The sequence below is a fragment of the Zootoca vivipara genome, chromosome 4, assembly GCF_965207765.1.
Source record: "Zootoca vivipara chromosome 4, rZooViv2.hap1.1, whole genome shotgun sequence".
NCBI classification, from domain to species: domain Eukaryota; kingdom Metazoa; phylum Chordata; class Lepidosauria; order Squamata; family Lacertidae; genus Zootoca; species Zootoca vivipara.
Window position 1 is genome coordinate 10984303 of NC_142587.1, and position 21145 is coordinate 11005447.

At 42.6% G+C, this 21145-nt stretch overlaps 1 protein-coding gene across 41 annotated transcripts in view; it reads left to right on the forward strand.

Moving 5' to 3' along the window:
- LMO7 (LIM domain 7) overlaps window positions 1–21145 on the forward strand; it is a 151356-nt gene that overhangs the window by 10391 nt on the left and 119820 nt on the right. For 13 of the 41 annotated variants that reach the window (XM_088668528.1, XM_035115705.3, XM_035115706.3 and 10 more), the window contains exon 1: window positions 7635–7790. The exons of 24 other annotated variants lie outside the window; for them this stretch is intronic. In XM_088668528.1, coding sequence (XP_088524654.1) covers window positions 7689–7790 — 102 coding nt within the window. In that variant the 5' untranslated portion in view covers window positions 7635–7688. Of the gene's footprint in view, window positions 1–7634; window positions 7791–14816; window positions 15039–21145 lie in introns of those variants that run through there. 4 more of the 41 variants (XM_088668551.1, XM_088668557.1, XM_088668558.1 and 1 more) reach the window with 2 other exon arrangements.

The following is a 21145-nucleotide window of genomic DNA, read 5'->3' on the forward strand; positions in this document are numbered from 1 at the left end:
GACAATCAGAGCAGTATGAAGCTGACACAAAGTGAAAAGTTCCTTGCACGCACCAAACACATTGGGGTCAGGTACCACTACATACGCCAGGTGATCGAGGATGGACTTGTTGAAATGTGTTACTGCAACACTGACCAGATGACTGCAGATGTCCTAACAAAGCCCCTGCCAAGAGAGAAGTTCCAGGATCTTCGTGGCAAGCTGGGACTCTTGGGTGGTTGATTAAAGTTATTTATGTATGTTTTTGTGTATGTTGTGAATTGCCTGAGAAGGGGTTTGTGGGATGCAAAGGGTTAAGTGCAGTCAAGTCACAACAATCCCTAGATAGTCCACTTGGAGGACTGAGGAGGAGGATATGACTAAGCGTAGTTTCCTCTTCCTTCACATGCAAATGAGTTGAGGAAGTGGCAGATAAATCCTGAAGGAAACAGCCATTTTCCCTCTCTTGGACCAGACCTCTTGGACTACACACATCTTAGTGAGTCTCTCCCTCAAGGCCTCCAGCCTAGAGAGAGAGATGAGATGGAGTCTCACTTCTTATAAGTGAACTTCACAATGTATATATTACCTTTTAACTAAGCAAGTCTACCTCTTGAGTGTGCTGTACCTCGAGATGCTTGTAAGTAAACATCTTTTATACTTTTAAGAGCATTGTGTTGTGTCTTTCCTTTTAAGAGGGAAAAAGGGGAAATACCAGGAAAATACACTTTATTTTAGTGGCTTAAATCAAGCCTGCGCAAACGTTCTTCTGCTGTGTATTTTGAAAAAGGGGAATGTTTTACTCTGCTAAAGTTTTGTGCTTGCTAGCGCAAGCGGGGATAGGATATATTAAACAATATCTCCTCATCCACATTCCTGAACATTCCCACACCCTGGTATGCTTGCTTCTAAGCAGACAGTTGCTGGGGAGAGAAAAGGGCATTTGCCTTTGTGTCATGCTTTTGAGCTTCAAAGCATCTTGCTGGCTGTTGTCAGACTAGATGGATCTTGACCTGATCCAGCCAGCCAATTCTTGTATTGTTAATGGCATGTTGTTCAGAAAGCATCATAAAAACCATGTGTTAGAAACTGCAGCCCTTATGAAACCCGGAGTTAGGAAGTTAGGAAATACATCCTAAAAGTATATTACCGGTAGATCACTTTGATTAGGAAGCAAGGATGATAGTTTTGGATGTGTCTCTGCATATTTAGAAACGTCATCCAGGAAAGCTTCCTTATTTGTTAGTTTGCATCCTATTTCTTTTGCATTCCATTTCTTTGTGTGAGATGGGGCCCCTGGCAGGATATTTTTGGAAGGCAATGCCAGAGAGGTGGGCAGGTCATCAGACAGTGAAGACAGCTGAGACCTAGTCTGCAGCTGTCTAAAGATTTGCTGTCAAGACCTGGGTCCCAAAGGATTGCTGATAAGAAGCAAGTTCTTGGGTGTCATTGTTTGGAGAAGGCAGGTAAACGCACCAAAACTGGAAAGCGGTTTCCTTGGTAATAAAGGGTGGGAATGCTACAGACCCAAAATACAGAGAAGTTGGGGCTGTAGAAATACAATGGGCTTTCGCACTGAAGTTGGCTGCTGTTTGATAGGCAGGTGGCAGAATGGCAGGAATCTCCAAGGGCCAAAGCAGGTGTCACGTGGGGGACTGGTGAACAGAATGTCTTTCAAGTTGTTAAAAAATGAACAAAAAACTTCAAAGCAGATTTAGGGGCATAATTCAGGTAAGGGTCATAGTGCTGTATGCTATTAATCCTTCCTCTCATTACTATCCTGCTGATATAAATCCCACAATCTTCCCAGTGGAAGAAAATTTGTGGGGCAAATAGTAGTTTCCAAAGGTGATGCTTTCAGGTGGGAAAGAAGGTTAATTTCACCACCTCACTCTCCCACTTCTGATATGCACTGGGTTCCTTCTGTGACTGCTTTTAAAAAGGTGGGAGGAATGCTGGATAGCTTGTTCATGGGCCTCCTGCATGTACCTAGTTTGTCCCCAAAGAGTTTGATACACAACTTCAATGCGAATGAAAAAAGCCTACAGTGGTTGATATACACGTTCAGTTTACAATGGATGTCCTCTGTTTCCTGTCCCACAGTAACGACATTCCAGCATGCTAAAAATAGTACAGCGGGGACTCAATCGCATTCCCCCCCCCATGTTGTGTATGAAGACTCCTTAAGTCTGGAGGCATGTGCACCTGGATTCAAGTCCAGCAGCTGCGATTTGTTAAGGCGTTATACACTTTTTGATTTGAAATCAACTTTGGTTTGGAGAGCAAGGAAAAGCATCTGTTTTCTCCTGCTTTTAAGGTCGCAAAATAATTGGCTAACCTAATATAAAAAATCATTTAAAAACAACAACTATATTTTTTCCTGAGAAGATTGCAAAGAACACCCACTGGACATTGGTCTGAGTCTTAAGAACGCTGCACACTTAGGGCTCATACACAATTCCATTTGTCCCTCTGCTTTTCCTCTGGGAAAAGCCTCTCTTTTCTCCTGAATTGGAGCCAACCCCAGTTTGGTTTTCCACGTGTTGATTTCCACGTTTGCTCCGATTCAGCAATAAAGAGGTTTTTCCAGGGAAAGTGGAGGGGGGAAGTAGAAAGCCCAAGTGGAAAACCTCTCTGACCTGTGTTTTCTAGGTGGAAGCGTGGGTGAGCCCCCCAAACTGAAAACACATAAGCTTTTTCTAGTATAGTTTAGCTATGCACATACTTCCTTGAGGCCTCAGCACAGCACAAAAGTTTGAGAGCAAGATGGAGTGGAAACAGTGCTAACTTTAAACCAGTATAACAAGCTGCGCCAAAGTAACTTCTGGTTATTTGTGTTTCCACTGCCATATCAAGTGAAGAAAGTAAAGGCAAGCTTTGGTTTTTGTTTAGGGACTGCAATTGTTTTAATAAAGAAAATCCAGATAGCGTGTACAGGTACTGGAAACTTAAGGTGAGCCCAGGAGCCTTAGATGTTTTGTGTAGCTAATCCAGTGTGCCATAAAGACTCTAGATGTGTTGGGTAGTGCAAGTCTTGGATGTAAGCCACGAGATGGGCAGAATCGCCTTGCGCAGCTCTTGCTTTTTTTCTTCATGTAGTTCAGGGTGTTCTGGAGCTTCAAGTAATGGTGAAGGCAAAGCAGGAGTTGGGAAGGAAGAGGTCTCTGCAAAGTATCTTACAATTACATTTTTATTTACTTTATTTAAATGTAAGTCCTGTCCTTGAAAAAGAACCCAGGGTAGCATCATAAGTACCTTTTTAAACAGCACTGATTGATCCTTTACCAAGGTATTTGGGAGGTGAGGAGAAAACCTCCTATATGGTGATCTTTACAAAAACAAATTTGAAGGAGGGGGGAATCATTCCTCATATCTTTATTTAGATGTTGGAGTGACCAAATGTGAGGTATAAATCAGTGGTCTGTTTTCAAGGTGTTTTATTTTATTTCATAAATTTCATATACCTCTTGTTTGTAAAAACAACTTCCAAACCCTCAAAATGATTTACAAACCACTGCGACTAGTTAATTATCCATTTTCATAATGAAAAGAAGAGGCACTACATATGTTGCAAAAAGTTATCAATGAACCAAACAACCACGTGAAAAGATTTACTGGCAGATTTATTTATTTTTAAAAACATAATTTTTACAAAACTGGCTCATGGACATGGTTGATGAGAGATTCAGTGGAAAGAAAAAGACTACTCAAAAGTGCTTCAGATTTGTCCTTCCATTAACAGCAAGGATGTGGGTGGCGCTGTGGTCTAAACCACAGAGCCTAGGGCTTGCCAATCAGAAGGTCGGTGGTTTGAATCCCCGCAACAGGGTGAGCTCCCGTTGCTCGGTCCCAGCTCCTGCCAACCTAGCAGTTCGAAAGCATGCCAGTGCAAGTAGATAAAGAGGTACTGCTGCGGTGGGAAGGTAAACGGCATTTTCATGCATTCTGGTTTCCGTCACGGTGCTCCATTGCGCCAGAAGCGGCTTAGTCAATCTGGCCACATGACCCAGAAGCTGAACGCTGGCTCCCTTGGCCAATAAAGTGAGATGAGCGCCGCAACCCCAGAGTCGTCCACGACTGGACCTAACAGTCAGGGGTCCCTTTACCTTTACCTTTAAGCTTTTATTCTCAGGATAAAGAGAAGATTCACTTTAGTTAAACTAGGATTTTCTCCCACAGCTGTATATGCTGGAACATGTATATGCTGGAAGTATTAGAACCTCAAATTTGCTTTCTTGCTTTTTTTTGGGGGGGGGGAGTAATCTTTCTGGCCATGTCCAGACCGCTGGGTGTTGCTCTTACTTTTTTCTTTTTCAGTCTGCATAGAGTAGTCTTGGTGCTGCTGTGAGTCTGGCTGGTGGTGTCCTCTGGCAGGTTTCTATGCACATGGCTGGGGTGCTCCATGTTACTTGGTGGGTCTTCCATTTGTGCAGGACTGTCCCAGATGGACTATAGCTTCCTGTTTGGCACAGCAAAAATACTTTCATCTTCTGGAGTTCATTTGAAGCATTAACTAAATTCTTCAACTTAAAGAAGAGCCAAGATATTGGAACAAAGTTGTCCCCAGGGAGCAATTGCAGCTGCCTTAATACCCCTCCTTAGAAGCTCATTCCCAAGGCAAATCAGAGCCCATTGTAAAGTAGTAAATATTGATGAGCAACTGCTCGAAATTCTTAGCATTGCTTCAGAGTGCGTTCCAAGCATTATGGAGCTGGAAAAGAAGCAAACAACTTGGACTGTCCCAGTCTGGCGAAAATGCATGTTGAGCAAACAGCATGCCCAGCTTATTCATTAGGAAAATGCCCTTGTGACCTGCTTTTTAAAAATCAACTGAGGTCTGAATAGTCAAATGATCTGAAAAACCACAGACGACATTTGATGGATGCTTGGTCACCAGGAATGTTGGACTTCCATGTGATATTCAAGGCTGGCTGTCCTTCGTGATTTGCATTTTGGGTGTTTCTTTCCCTGAATTCATATAAATGTATGCTTCCCCTGCAGAGGCATTCATTTACTTCGAAATGTTGGTGGTGCTTAGCTTCCCGAAGCTCTAAAATAATAATATTGCCTTTAATTTTGCATGCTGGTACTGTACACACATGTCACATTTGCATTGTGTGAAGGTGGGTGATGGAGGCATGGGCAGTTTCCCCCACCAGCAGTTTAGAAGAAGAAGAAAAGATTCATTTCCACAGGTTCTTATTTTAGAGAAGATAATTTTGCCGCTGTTGCTAGGAAACGAACCCAGAGCAATCTGGTGTGCAGGAAAGAAACAAAGCCTTGTTAAATTGCCGTCGCTGGAGGAGCAATCCTATAGCAAGCTCTGCTGGCACGAGCAGAGTTTGGATCCAGCAGGTCTTCATCTGAGGCCCCTGGCGCAGCTGGACTGCACCAGCTAAATTCTTTTATCCTCAGCTCAGCTGAAGATATGCCAATGTTTCTCTGCTGAGCCAGGAGCCAGGTGGCGGAACCCCTCTTTAATAAGTGTAAGCCCTGAAAGGGGGGTATGGTGGTGGGGGGCAGGTCCATGGGGATCCAGTCTAAAGCTGGTTAGTTTGGTCATATGACTGGGCAACTCAACGAAAGTTGAGCTGGCAAATAGAGTGAACCTCAAAGACTATCGGTAAACCCACTCACGAATGGAGTTTGGATCTGGTTACTTATGGTGGCTCAATTTATGCTGGGCTTGCTTCATGCAAGCTTCTTGTGTATAGGATGGCTGCTCTAAATTTCTTAATCACTGGAAGGAGCAAGTGTTGCATCAAACCAGTGGTAGAGATCTCAGCAGAACAATACAAGTTTAGAAGACCAGGTCTTTTACTTTCTTCAAGGGAGCAAAGCACCATTTTTTCCTGACGTTGGTGTAGTAGGTTCTACAGTAGGTGTAGAAATCTCAAAGGCCAAAAATTATCTTTAGGGAACCTTTTTTTTTCCATTGACCTGTTTTCTTGGGAACCCTCAGCATACCAGCTGCTACAGAACCATTGTGTCCTGTTCAGAAGAAGAAGAAGAAGAAGAAGAAGAAGAAGAAGAAGAAGAAGAAGAAGAAGAAGAAGAAGAAGAAGAAGAAGAAGAAGAAGAAGAACTTGCAGGAGCTGCAGGGGTTCCTGGAGCACAGTGGAGAGAAAAATGATTCCTCATTTAAGGTGGCTTGGCTAGGGCATAATCTTGGAGACACAACAGGCCCTCTTCTGGGGCTGAGATAAATTGAGTAGACACCATTAGGTAATGTTTAGAGGATATCTGGGCTGGGGGGGTGGGGGGAGAGACACTCCACAAAACCTTTTCTTGAGATGCAGCTCCAGGAGGATTAGTTGAAAGGATTGAATTTATTCTCTAAGAGGTAGACGTTTGCTTTAAATAAATCTGCCTCTAGCTTGAAAGTACAATGTATGGAGTCTAAGGAAATGGTTTGTCCAACATGTGGTCACCACATGTCTCTATTTCTGGAACTTGTTTTAAAGCTCGTCTGTCTACTGTATGTTTTTATGGTTTGCTTTTCTGCCAGGGCAGGAAAGATGTCTGCCTGGGTTAGATTTCCTGAATTTGCATACAGAGCCTTCCCGCGCCCCCCCAAAAGAACTCCTTCTCAAAGCATGGGTCTAATCACTGGGGTATGCTTTTATACAGAAGGGACAAATGGAGGGAAAACAGGGATAGTGAGCTTTCAGACGCATCTTGTGTAGCCTAAAGGAGTAGAATTAACACTAATATTTATAGGCAAGTAGTCTCCCCCCACCCCCAAAAAGCATCTCAACAGTATGGCAAGGACTGCATGTAGAGAACTCTGATCATATATTTAAAATAACATCTGAAAGACAAAGCACATAACTCAATCAAGTGATTCATTCATATTGTAAAACCTGGGTGGGCCTTTTCTGGAGTGCTTTTTATAGCTGTGTTGCTATGGACTTGGCTTAGCTTTTAAACATCTGCATAAGGGATACATTTAAGTCTTAGGTGAGTATTGCTATTTCACTGTGTGTGAAGGTGGGGGGGGGGAGTGTTTCAAGGGGCCCTCAATCTTAGTTTGAAATGTGGCCAGTCGATGTATAAACATTTGTTGCCTGGGTAATGAACTGGCAGAAAAATTAAGAGAAACTTCAGCCATTGTGATCTACTTGCATTAGTCTTGGGAAATTTGGATTTGATACCTGTACTGTATCAGGCAAATGCTCGTCCGCTGATATTTGGCAGATTGTATCCATTTCAGTTCTCTGTCTATAAAATGGAAGTCATTGTGATCCATCTCTAGATTAGTTATGTGGACCGAAAAGAAACTCTACAGCAGGCACCCCCAAACTTCGGCCCTCCAGATGTTTTGGACTACAATCCCCACCATCCCTGACCACTGATCCTGTTAGCTAGGGATGGTGGGAGTTGTAGGCCAAAACATCTGGAGGGCCGCAGTTTGGGGATGCCTGCTCTACAGCATGTCAGAATAGTGGTTTGTGCTGTGAGGGACCCCTTAAGATCTTGCTAAGCAGTTGTGCAAGTCACTTGCCATTCCTATAATCTGTTGTACTTCCTAGTTCAAAGGGTGATTTAAGAGCTGACAATACATGTAAACATTCAAATTGCAGTATTAAAAGCTGAATTACTATTTAATGCCAATGATGCATAAATGTTTACACCTTTTTTTTAAAAAAGAGTTTCTTTCTCCAGAGAATGCTTTTCATTTTGATTTGCAAGAATGTTTGTTCCAGTGGATGCTCTTAGACTGCGAGCACATTGAGTTCCTATGGTGCATCAGCTGGGTCTGTGGAATCTTTCCGTCATCCTCATCAGGTCACCACCTCGACCTCAGGATTGTGAGTGCCCACACATTTTGGGAGTGGGGGTTCCTCCGGGAGCGCAACGTGGCTCCCCCATTAGAATGATATTAGATGTGTTGTTCTAAAACGTCACAGGACATACTTGTTAATTAAAATGTTTTTTACCTTTGGTTTTTTTTGTTTCTTTTTCAAATGTAAGTACGGTAATACCCAATTTCCAAAATGCTGTCTCTTTCCCTGCCGCTGGTCACTGGTTACTCTGCTCTGCCCTCTGGTGTCACATTTTAATTCCTCTTCCCTCCATCTGTGTCCTTTGTTATCGGAGCTGAACACCTCCCCTTGAATACCATGGAGTCCTTGGAGTTTAAATGCGGTAAAAAAAGAGTTAAATGCTACATAGGGACGTATGAGCAGTGTTTCACCGATATAGCAGCATAAAACAATTAAAAATTAAGCAATCAAAAAGACAAGGTAATAACGCATTATGAATGTAAAAAATAGGACATAATGTGTCAAAACCATTCTTTAACCCACTCTTAATGTTAAAAATCATAAGTGTCTATCCGCCCTGTGTTTTGGAGGTGGACATTTTTTCTGCTACTCCCCAGTTTGGGGCAGGGGGTGGGGAGCAGCGTAGGAGCCCTAAAATAATGAGCAAATGAGTCCTCACATCAAATCTCTAATGTAGAGGAACTGTATTGCATAAAACACTGTCCAACACATATTGAAATGTCCTTAAAACCATGGAAATCAGTGACCTGGAGCATTGGATTGTGGCCAAGCTCTCTGTTCCCTCAAACTGTGAATACCTTTGAGAGCGATGTTAACCTTGACTACCAAATATCCCTAATGTCTGACTCCATGCAAGAACTTTAATTCATGTCAGCCATCAAGTACTGAAATACTGTAGGTAATTTAATCCATATTAATCCTTCATGGAGGAATTCCTGAAATGCTCAGGATGATGTATATTTTTAGCAAGAGAGTAACGATGGCGATTGTTTAGCTGAAAATAGATCATTGTGTTAGTGTTTTCTTGTAAGCTTTATTTAGAAATTAAGCAGTTCACCTTTTGTTAATGTTGGGGCGCCTTCTGTCTTTCAAAGCTTCTATCAAGTATGTAGTATTTAAATGCGTTCCACGCCCATATTCTTTGGTGAAATGCCCCCCTTTTATGAGTGATAGCTATATATTAAAAGAACTTCATCTCTGGATCAGAGAAAAATATAACTTGACAAGTCTGGCATTTTCAGGAAGGATCACAATGAGATTAGCTGGGCCAAGAGCAGGAATACTTCTGAATGCATTTGTTTTGTTGTTTTGTCGTTATGCATTGTTATGCATTTGTTGTTTAGTCGTTATGCATTGGGTATACATAAAAAAGAAAATGTGTTAGAGTTGAATTTATAGATGATTGAGTGTTCTGTGTGCTTGCGTGCCTTTTGATCTTATGAGTTATGTCTTGCCATGGTTGCAAGCTATAATTTGTTTCAGAACCATTACTACTCCCTTGCTTCTGTCTCCTTGAACTATGACCTAAAGCTTTCATGAGTTTTGTAAGGTACTGATGTTTTCCTGCATAGTTCAAGAGTGAACAGATGTCAGATAATGTTTTCCATACTTGATAGTATTGTCAGCACTTCATAATGAACCTCGCTGCCTCCTGTAATATGGTTTCTCCGTCAAAACTTTCACTGTTCTTTCTGCAGCCACAGCCTAGCCTTCTAGTACTGCCTCTTTAAATCTTTTAACAAACGCATCTGAGTTCAGCATTTCTGGCTAAGGCAGAGAGAAGGAAAACCCATACTTAAATTTGCTTTTTAAATAATGGTTTGTGTACCTGCACAGATGGTTTAGAACAGAGGAGTGCTTAGCACAAAGGAGTGCTTATCTCCTTAAGGACATTAGTAAAAAGCAGAACTGGGTGTATCCTGCAATGTTGTTTGAAGTTCTGTAAAATACTCAGCAAAGTTGGAAAGTACACTGGAAGCGAAAATAATAATCTGTAACTTGCATTTTGTATATATAAATTGATGGCTCATTCTCTGGATCTTACAGCTTTCCTACATAATATGTACGATAGCACTATAAATAAATCTAAAAGAAGCAAATCATATAATAGTCATATGGGTAGAATAACAAATGTGCAAATGAAACCATGTCCTATTACAGGCCCAGGAGCACATCCTACTGATGTTCTTTGGTTCTCTGATTATCAACGGTTCTGTGTGATTTGAACTTTGTTTAACATATTGATGTTAATATTTTGGTTAGCTAGATCTGTACCTTGCCATGCTTGCAGAACTTTAGAGCAGAAGTAGGAATTTCAAGAAAAAAGTCTGCTGCCAAAAATTGCAATCCCACGATGTCATTATGGCAGTAGTAGCCAATCATGAAGAGCAGCAACAAGAGTGTGTTCAGAATAATGACTTTTGGACACAAACACATTGCTGAAGGTGTGTGCAAATTGTGACATAAATTAAGGACATCCTTATTTCAGCTCCTCAATGGGTGTGGGAATGGAAATGTTCTGAAACATCCTTAATGACTCAAAATTGATAAAATGGGGTATGTAATATGTTGGCATCTGTGCAGAATACTTAGCAATGGGAGGGTTGCACTCTGCCAGGAAAATGTTAGTACCTTCTCTGAGATCAAGGAGAAACAGCACATGGTTCTTCACATTTTAATCCATATTAACTCTAGTGCCCATTTCTAGTTTCCATTTCTTCACCTAACAATTAAAAGGCCTACAGTTTTGTGTATATTTTACTCCTTTTGACATATCCCTCCTAATTCTGCTTCCCAGTGAATTTAACTAGTTTAAATGGCTTAACAGTTTGTATATCTTCAGCATAATCCTATGCATGTCTGTTTGGAAGTAGATCCCATTGAGTTCAACTGGGCTCATTCCCGGGTAAGTGCCATGGTAGCATCATCATCATGGTAATGTACAATAAAAGCTAAGGACTGTATTTCATGCTGCAGTTCCCCTGGTACAGTGGACTTCCATGTGTTCAATTGAACTTCCTCTCCTGTTCTCTTGAGCCCCATAAACTCTTGAAATCAGCTCTAGAGGATCGGGGGACTTTCTGGAGCAGGTTTTGGGAATGCGTGGAAGGGAGGAAAGGAAACTGAAGTCCTGTTTTAGAACCATGTGCGTGGAACATTGGATACAGCCCAGATCAAACTTACAGTAAGAGCACAATTCAGAAGTGGATGCATATTAGCATATCAGTACAGTATACCTGAAGGAGCGTCTCCACACCCACTGTTCTGCCCAGAAACTGAGGTCCAGCTCCGAGGCCCTTCTGGCGGTTCCCTCACTGCGAGAAGTGACGTTACAGGGAACCAGGCAGAGGGCCTTCTCAGCAGTGCCACCTGTCCTGTGGAACACCCTCCCACCAGATGTCAAGGAAATAAACAACTATCAGACTGTTAGAATATATCTGGAGGCAGCTCTGTTTAGGGAAGTTTTTAATGTTTGATCTTTTATTGTGTTAATAATATCCTGTTGGAAGCCGCCCAGGGTGGCTGGGGAGGCCCAGCTAGATGGACGGTGTATAAGTAAGGTAAATTATTATCATTATCATTATTATCATTATTACAATAGCAGAAATTTTGAGTAGCACCTAAGACAACATGTTAAAGACTGCTGTCTAGTGCAAAGATATTAGGAACTATTAGACTTTAAATTGTCTCTTAGTTATATGAAGCCTCACACAACATGAACTCCATTTATTGAGTTTTGAATTCTTACAATGTCGGCATGTATATTGCAAAAGAAGACAATCACACTTACAGTGGTTTTCAAGCCTGAAAAGTGGTTAGAGCATAACCATTATTTTTTTCAAAAAAAGTTTGGTTTAAATTCAGAATGTTGGAACTCCTATTTTAAGAACCGTAATCTATGAATCTGAGAATGTGGTGGGTTATAGGTAATATATCTGAGGGACGCGGGTGGCGCTGTGGTCTAAACCATAGAGCCTAGGGCTTGCCAATCAGATGGTCAGCAGTTCAAATCCCCACGACGGAGTGAGCTCCCATTGTTTGGTCCCAGCTCCTGCCCACCTAGCAGTTCGAAAGTATATCAAATGCAAGTAGATAAATAGGTAATGCTCCGGTGGTAAGGTAAACAGCGTTTCCGTGTACTGCTCTGGTTCACCAGAAGCAGCTTAGTCATGCTGGCCACATGACCTGGAAGCTGTCTGCGGACAAACGCTGGCTCCCTCAGCCTATAGAGCAAGATGAGCCGCCAACCCCAGAGTTGTCTGCGACTGGACCTAATGGTCACGGGTACCTTTGTTGTTGTTGTTTAGTCGTTTCCGACTCTTCATGACCCCATGGACCATAGCACACCAGGCACTCCTGTCTTCCACTGCCTCCCGCAGTTTGGTCAAACTCATATTCGTAGCTTCGAGAACACTGTCCAACCATCTCATCCTCTGTCGTCCCCTTCTCCTAGTGCCCTCCATCTTTCCCAGCATCAGGGTCTTTTTCAGGGAGTCTTCTCATGAGGTGGCCAAAGTATTGTAGCCTCAGCTTCAGGATCTGTCCTTCCAGTGAGCACTCAGGGCTGATTTCCTTCAGAATGGATAGGTTTGATCTTCTTGCAGTCCATGCAACTCTCAAGAGTCTTCTCCAGCACCATAATTCAAAAGCATCAATTCTTTGGTGATCAGCCTTCTTTATGGTCCAGCTCTCACTTCCATACATCACTACTGGGAAAACCATAGCTTGAACTATATGGACCTTGGTTGGCAAGGTGATGTCTCTGCTTTTTAAGATGCTGTCTAGGTTTGTCATTGCTTTTCTCCCAAGAAGCAGGCACCTTTTTATTTCGTGACTGCTGTCACCATCTGCAGTGATCATGGAACCCAAGAAAGTAAAATCTCTCACTGCCTCCATTTCTTCCCCTTCTATTTGCCAGGAGGTGATGGGGTGGGTTAGAGGCAATTCTCCGCCTTTGCATAAATCCCAGGGCTTTGAGGTTTTCTCTTGCGAAAACGGCAGCATTCTTTCAAAGTAAGCGTGACTCTGCCTTTGGCTAGCTGACGGTCTTTTCTGTCATGTTTACTACACTTTAAAAAAATTATGATTCACTGCAGTCAGAGGTTGCTTGATCTTTCATAGCGTCTCGGCAGCAGTGATCAAAATTTTATATTTGAGACCTAGCCAAATTACCTCCCCCAACCAAATTATTTTCAGAACCTAAATAACCAATACATCTCTGCTTTTCAGGTTGTTTGAAACCTACCCCCCCAAATGCTATTGTTGTCCTTTGAATATAGGAAAAAACTTGACCTTACGATATGGGACGTTTTGTTTGGCTTCCACAGGCTTCTGCCCATCCTTCTTTATAGCAGAGTGGGTTCTCATATTTTGCACCCATAGGGTGAAAAGCTTTAACACTATAACACTTTTCAGACTCTTACCCCTATTCAATGTGCATACTTCAAGGTGGTGCAGAATTGTGGCAGTGAGCCCTACTCCTTGCTGTCTGTGTTGCATGTTGAAATCGTTGAAAGTTGCTGGGATGCAACCATGAGCGTAGCCAGGGTTTTTGTTGAGGGGGCCAGGCTTTTTGTTTGGGGAGGGGCAGAACCTCAGTTAGCTATGCGTTTTTATTGCTTTTTATTTATTTAGGGGGGCAGCTGCCCTTCCACCACCCCCACCCCGGTTACGCCCATGGATGCAAATCTGTTTTGACCTGTAGGCTGATATGTCTGCATGGGAAAGAGCTGATAGAGAGAGAAACCTGCAGGCTTCCTAGACGGCCCTTTAAGCCTGCAATGAGCAATCTTTGGACTAGAATGATACCCTTAGGGTTGATCACTTCATTTCCTATTTCCTCCCTCTTTGTCCTAACCTTGGGAGAGGAGGCATCTTCTCATTCTCTCCTGCTGAGGTGCCTGAGAAAGAGATGGAAACAAGACAAACAGCTTACCTAGTTAGAACTTGGATCTCTCCCATCAAGTGTGTATTTCCTGCAATAAACATAGCTTTCTTATTTTTCTAAATTCAGAATCTCATTGTGATTGTATCCGGAGTAAAGTGTGCTCCTCCAACAGAGATTCAGTCTTGAATTCAACTTCTGCTGATCCATTTAAACTCCAAATGCCACTAGCCATTTGGACACTGCTTTTCTCAACCCCTCTTCCCCACTGAAATATACTCGGAGTCGAGAGTGAATTTCATGCTCTTTATTCAGCTTGTAGTAGGAACAGGAAAAGAAGAGAAGAGTGGCTCTTTCCCCAAAACGCCTGCTTATATACATTATTTACACAATGGGCCTTGCGTGATTGGCTACTTCAGGGCTGCTCCTGCAGGCCAATTAGGTTGCTGATTCACTTCCACCTGAAGCTGAATTGGGTGGCTCCTGCATACCAATCAGACTGCTGCATTCTAGATCCTATTGTTCTAGGATTCAGCACAGTACATAACACTCACCCTGTGTTAATAGCCCAATGCCACTGGACAACCCCCTCCCCACTTCAGTGTATCCTACACTGAGGGATTGGGCACAGAAGCACTGGGGATAATGAAGGTGATGATAGCTGCCAGCCCAACACTTCTGTTTGCACTGCTAGGCTAAGGCAATACATATTGCTTCTGACCATGGAGGTCAGGAGTAGCGCATCTGCTTTATGGGCAGAAAGTCCCAGGTTCAACCCTCAGCAACTCTACATAGGGATGCAAGATACCCACATCTGAAATCCTGGATAGCCATTGCTGGGCAGTGTAGACAAGACTGAGCTAGATGGACCAAGGGTCTGACTCTGTGTAAGGCAACTTCCTATGTGCAACATTTTCACCTTTAAGATTGGTTTGGTTTAGTATAGAAAGCAAAACAAAACTCATTGGTCAAACCGCATAAGTCAGATAGCTGGACATAAATATGAATCTAGCTAGTTGAATCCATATGTACCCTATTCCTTTTTGACTTGTTTACCTGGTGCTGAAAAACATTGGGCATTAATAAAAAGTGCATTACTTTTCAGCATCTTGAGATTGCTTCTCCTTTCTTTTTCTTTTTTGTTTACATATACTGCATGCAAGCAGAATATATTGGAATCAAAGGCTCGTGCAGCATTGAGCGAAACTCATCCTGCATCAGATTTCCAACAAGAGTTTGGGCCGCTTGAGTCTTTCCAGGCTGCTTTCCAATCTGGCTCAGCTCCAGTTTAGGAACTCCCATCTCTCCGCCTGCCCCACATTCAAACAGCTTGTGTTCTGTCTCACGCACCCACTGGCAGATCACTGATGTCAAGCCCAGCCCTGATGGTAAGTGCCCATTCAGGAAAACCTGTCTGGTCAGCTCTCACTGAGGGAGAACAACAGCCAATCAGCTTAAGCAAAGATGGTCACTCAGCAGCCATAACACTATTTTTATGTGGTGTTTATGGACTCAAGACTGAGGTTTTCTGCCAAGAGGTTCTGTTTTTAATCTTGGATTGCTCTGTCATGAATTTCCACCCACTCTAAACTACTCTTGGGGAGGCCTTCAGAAGCGAGAATAAAGTTTCCTAGTTGCTTCCTGACTAGCATTTGCCAGAACACTTTTAAAAATGCAATCCAACAAAGCCTTGAACCATAGTTGACTGGAGACTTATGGTAAGAGCATTCAAGGATCACTTAAAATGCACTTGAGGATGATTCAGTTTCATGCAAAATGGAACTGATGATTTATAAAAACATGTCATATTGTGCAATTTCTTTATAGTGAGCTTTTGGCAGGAATGGCTTTGCAAGGAAGCACAGGAAGCAAGTGTTAAATATTGCAGTGATTATTTATAAATAACTTTTTTTCTTGGACATTGCATTCTTGTAAGGAAAAATCCGCAAGGCACAGCAAGTTAGTCATATGGTTTGCGTTAAATCCAATTCTGTTTATGCAGGTGGTTTCCCCATTTTTAGAAAAGCTTTACTCTGCTTATCACATCCTCGGTGAATGTGGCTATTGGGCATTTTAACAATCAGGAGTTGTTTAGGCTGACATTTCTTCTTACTGACTCAATATAGCTGTGCACTAGAAATACGTATTTGTATCTGCATGGCAATGTGATAAGAAATTTCACTTTGTGCATTTATAATATGTCACCACTTGCTATTTTTTAAGTCAAGGTTTTTCAGTGTCGGACTTGACTGGCATTTCCACACCTCTCTAATTTTCTGTGCAAAGAGAACCATATATTTTAGAAAACTCCGGCTTTTAAGTTAAGAACAGGCAGACCATGTTCACACTGACTTCTTTCTTCCAAGCATGCAAATCAACCAGGTTCCTTTTAATTTCTTGTTGAATCAAATTCTGCACATATTAAACGCTGTTGTGTCAGATGAATTCTGCAGAATACTAGTTTGTGCAGTGGACACACTGGGAAGATGGAGGTTCAAAACTCCGCTCTGTTGAATGCTGTTAATGGTTAGCTATGTGTAAAGTGATGCACATCAGGGTAAAATAATGATATCTTCACATATACACTGATGGGAAATGAGTTGGCAGTGTAGGATTGTGAATGACCACACAATGAAAATGTCAAGCTGGTTTTTAGTGGTTGTGAAGAAGGCAAAACCCATGCTTAAGAAAGGGATTGAAAACAAAATTACCAATATATAACGCCTTTATACAAATCAGTAGTGAGACTACACTTTGAATACTACTATGTACAGTTCTGATAACCACATCGCAAAGAGGAACAGCTGGAAAAGCGTGCAAATATGGGTAACAAAAGTTATCAGGGGCTTAGAGCATCTGGGGGATATGTTGTGACACTTAGGCATTTCTAGTACTGTATAGAAAAAAGGCAACTAAGGGAGGGTTGTGATAGAGGTTTATATCATTATGCAAGGCGTGAAAAAAGTTGGCAGACATTTCTCCCTTTCCTGTAACCTGGCATCAGTAAAGCCAAAGGGTGGACATCCACGGCAGGCTACATAGTTAAACTGTGGAATTTGCTAACTCAAGATATGGTCATGGCTGCCAACTTGAATTACTTTAGTAGGCGATTGGATGCATGGAAGATAAGGCTATCAATGCCTACTAGTCACGGTGGTTCTATGATACTGTATGGGATTGGGGACAGTATGCCTCTGAATACAGTGGTACCTCAGGTTAAGTACTTAATTGGTTCTGGAAGTCCGTACTTAACCTGAAGCATTCTTAACCCGAAGCGAACTTTCCCATTGAAACTAATGGAACGTGGATTAATCCATTCCAGATGAGTCTGCGGAGTACTTAAATTGAAAGTACTCAACCTGAAGCGTACTTAACCCGAGGTATGACTGTACTAGTTTCTGGGGCGTAACAGCAGAATTGCCCTCATATCCTGCCTGTGCCATTTCATAGGTATTGGGTTAACCACATGGGAAGGAGGATGCTGATAGGCTTTTGGTCTGATCCACCAAGACACTTTCTTATGTTGTATTTGGTGACCGTGAGCCGCTCACTACCTCTCAACCTTTACCTCTGCCTTGCAGAATTGTTAGGTTAAAGTGGAGAGAAAGCACAGCACGATATATAATTCTGGAGCTTTCTCACATCTGCACCATTTCTTCAGGTGTTCAAACAAACCCCACGCACCCCTTTCTGGCATGGAGCTGGCATTTATCTAAGAATGCAGCAAGATATTGCAGAGCTCCAGAGAATACTGCATAGTATTGAAGTTTCTTGTAGCTTAGACAGTGTTCTACAGGGTAACAACCCCCACATAGTACTGCTTGATGGAAGAGCCCTACCCAGTGGCCTGTTTGCTACAATAAGCAGTTAAGAAGGGGGGGTAGGGGGGTATATGACGAGGGTGGGACTCTATTGCCTGCCTGAACAATACATTATGCTCTAACTCCATCATGTAAATAAACCCATGGAAATTACTAGCCTGCAAAAAATGTCCGTCTCCCCCAATACATCCTTGTTGCCTCCTGAGGGCTGGCAGAGGAGCGACTGAGAGCAAAGGCCAACATCAACACCTGGCATTTTTTTTGCAGCTGGCAGAACCCACTGCGGATGCCTGCCTTCTCGCCTCCATTTTTTCCTGGCCTGGTGCTTTGTGACTAATTCTCTCCACTGTTCTAACCTCTTTCCTCTTGAGATCATTGTAAGAATACAGGGCCACCACTTTTGGTAGCGACAACACATTGGCAGAAACATGGAACTGCTGCTCTGCCCAATGGCTGTCTATATATTTAAAGTTAGGAATGTTAATAACTTCCTTTTGGTTGCAAGACGTTGAGATTCCCCCCTCCTCTTGTTGCTTTGTTTGTCTTTGCTATATGATGGTGATATACTGTACTATCAAACTAGGAAGCAGGAAGGAAAAGAGATGTTCAATTACTAAGAGGTTAGCATAGGACGCGGGTGGCACTGTGGGTTAAACCACTGAGCCTAGGGCTTGGCGATTAGAAGGTCAGCAGTTCGAATCCCTGCGATGGGGTGAGCTCCCGTTGCTCAGTCCCAGCTCCTGCCAACCTAGCAGTTCAAAAGCACAAAGTGCAAGTAGATAAATAGGTACCGTTCCGGCGGGAAGGTAAATGGTGTTTCCGTGTGCTGCTCTGGTTCGCCAGAAGCAGCTTAGTCATGCTGGCAACATGACCCGGAAGCTGTACGCTGGCTCCCTCGGCCAGTAAAGCGAGATGAGTGCCGCCACCCCAGAGTCGTCCGCGACTGGACCTAATGGTCAGGGGTCCCTTTACCTTTAAGAGGTTAGCACGTGAAGCAGCTCATTGCCACTTTAGCAGTGTTAAAGTGTTGTCAGAAGGATACATAAATTTTTAACAAGCAGACATTCGGTTTGTCTTAGGGAAGGAGCATGGTGGAGCTAGGATTAGACCCGGGGTCTATGTTATTCAGACAAACATTTCTCTGCTACGAACAAGTATTTGGCTATATCTTTTTATTGGGAAGGTTTTGTCTGAACTGCTTATATTAAAGAGGACAACAGAACCCTTTGCAGACTTGGATTGCATATTAATAAACCAGGCTTCATCTGCTTTTCGGGTGCTGCAGTTTTGCAAATAAACTTTCAGACCATGATTCATTTAAATACTAATAGCCAAAAGAAATGGGCAGGAACAAGCTTTTTTATTTTGTTGCAGAGACTCTGAGCTAATCATTTACAAATTGCTGAATGAATGTGCCCAGATTAAGGACATTCCAGCATCTCAAAAATAACACTCACTATGGCTTAGCTACTCAGCTAAATATGCATTTTTCCTTTTAAGCAGGCCCAGCAACATCTATCTTGTTTGTTCTTGCCATATTATTCATTTGCCACATGTTCAAGATTATATTCATAGTAAAAAGGTAAAGGTAAAGGACCCTGACGGTTAAGTCCAGTCAAAGGCAACTGGTGCAGCACTCATCTCGCTTTTCAGGCTGAGGGAGCCGGCGTTTGTCTTCCATAAGTTGCTGGGGGGTTTTATCTCCCGTCTTTGTGTCTAAAAATATCTTTACTGGTAGGCGTTATTCATATCACAAGTTAAGCGCAGGGTTGTTCATGTGGCCATGGAATTCATTTCATTTGAATCTTATCTCGGTGTCCCTCACTGTTTCAGACCTCAGTCATAAGCTATGCATTTTCTGCTTTCTGCTAGCTTACAGTATGTTGTCCAAAATCTTCAGAATTCAAAACATTGTAGGATTCAAAAGCAGGGTTGATATTCTCTTGCAACTAAAAATCCTTCCTCGGAAATCCTGACTGAAGGTAATATCTGGGACTAAGAAATCTGCATGCTGATGTAAGTGGAACCAGTGTGGTCTTGTCTTCATACTTAGCTTCCATTAAAAGGTTGGTTTAAAGTTCTGCCTCTTCGTTTTAAACTACTGATTGTCTCTACAAGATCATGTACAAATAACAAATGTGACTGAAACCAGAATTAGTGTTTTGGTTATTTTTAAAAAAAGAAGTTTCCTGTTTAAAAAATGCTAATAGATGTGACATTAATGTCTTCTGTTCTAATTTGACTTGATTATTTCAGTTGAATGTAATTGCCTAGAAGAAAAGTTCTTGGTCAAGTGATGCTTCAGAAAAGAGTGACTTGTTACTGGAATCAGTTAGAATATTTGATTAATATATTGAACTGGAACCTGCTTGAGATTGGGGGATATATTTTCCATTAAAAGTAATTTACAGCTGTTAAATAGCAAGTAATATGCAAACACGGGCAAGAGTTTTGTTAATGAATCACTTTGCAGAGCATAAATAAGACCTGTTGCTACTCTTTGCATTTCATATGCTTTTCGTCCCACTGTTTACAGACATGAGCGCACATTCACTCACTAATTATATAATATATCTGTGAAGTAGGAATATGCCCAATATTTCCGACAAAGTGGGTTCTAGTCTACAAAACCTTGTATTTTTTTGTGTGTGTAGTGTTTTAATTTGTTGGAAGCAGGGGCGTAGCAAGGGGGGCGATGGGAGCGGGCGTCCCCCTCCCTGGCCCGCCCCTTGCCTCTACCCACACACGCTGAGCAGGTGAGTGAGCAAGGCTTTTTACTGGGCAGCAGGGCAATGGCGCCTCCCAAGCCGCCCGGTAAAAAAACCTCGCTCCGTGGCTTGCCGGTGGCGCTGCTCCAGCACCGTACGGACTGTGCCGGGATCGACGCTGGAGTGCCGCTGCCGGCACCCCATGACGCAGCGCGCATGTGCAGCATCGCTACGTATGTACATACGCATCGTATGTAGCGATGTTGTGCATGCATGCTACGTGTGACGCTGCGCATGCACGTGGTGTCGCGGGTTACCACTCCAGATGCCGGAGTGGCTTCCTCTGCCGCTGGTTGGAAGCTGCCCAAAGTGGTTGGGGCAACTCAGTCAGGTGGGCGGCTTATTATTATTATTAGCCATAGATTCATTAATTGTATTGTACATTCACCTAATATGCCAATACCTCTGGAAACCATACAAATCTGTGTGCGAAGTGGGGGTCTCAACAGTTCTAAAAACTTCAGCTTTCATTTTGTGCCACAGAGCTGTTCAATGGTTGCTGGAGAGGCAGTTGCTGAAACAGATTCCTGAAAGCATTTGAAACAGATTCCTGAAAGCCACCGTGAGAATCAGGGTGATGGACTCACTATATATTTGCCTTTGGTCTGATCCAGCAGCTTTCTTATTACATTCTCCTGGTCCTTCTTGTCCAGTTTTGACATAAAAAAGAATCCATGGTTTCCCACTATAAGAACAAGAAGATGCTAGCATTAGGCTATTGTAATATTCCCTCTCTCTTCTCTAACCTCTTCTGCTCCCACAGGTAGGGGACTGAGAACTTCAGTTTTCATTTTACCACAGTTCCTCATAACATCTGAATTTGAAGCTTCAGTGAGAGCAAGCCAGTACAAACCATGATTTGGGACCCTCGCATATTCACTCTACCCATTTGCCTGAACACTCCTG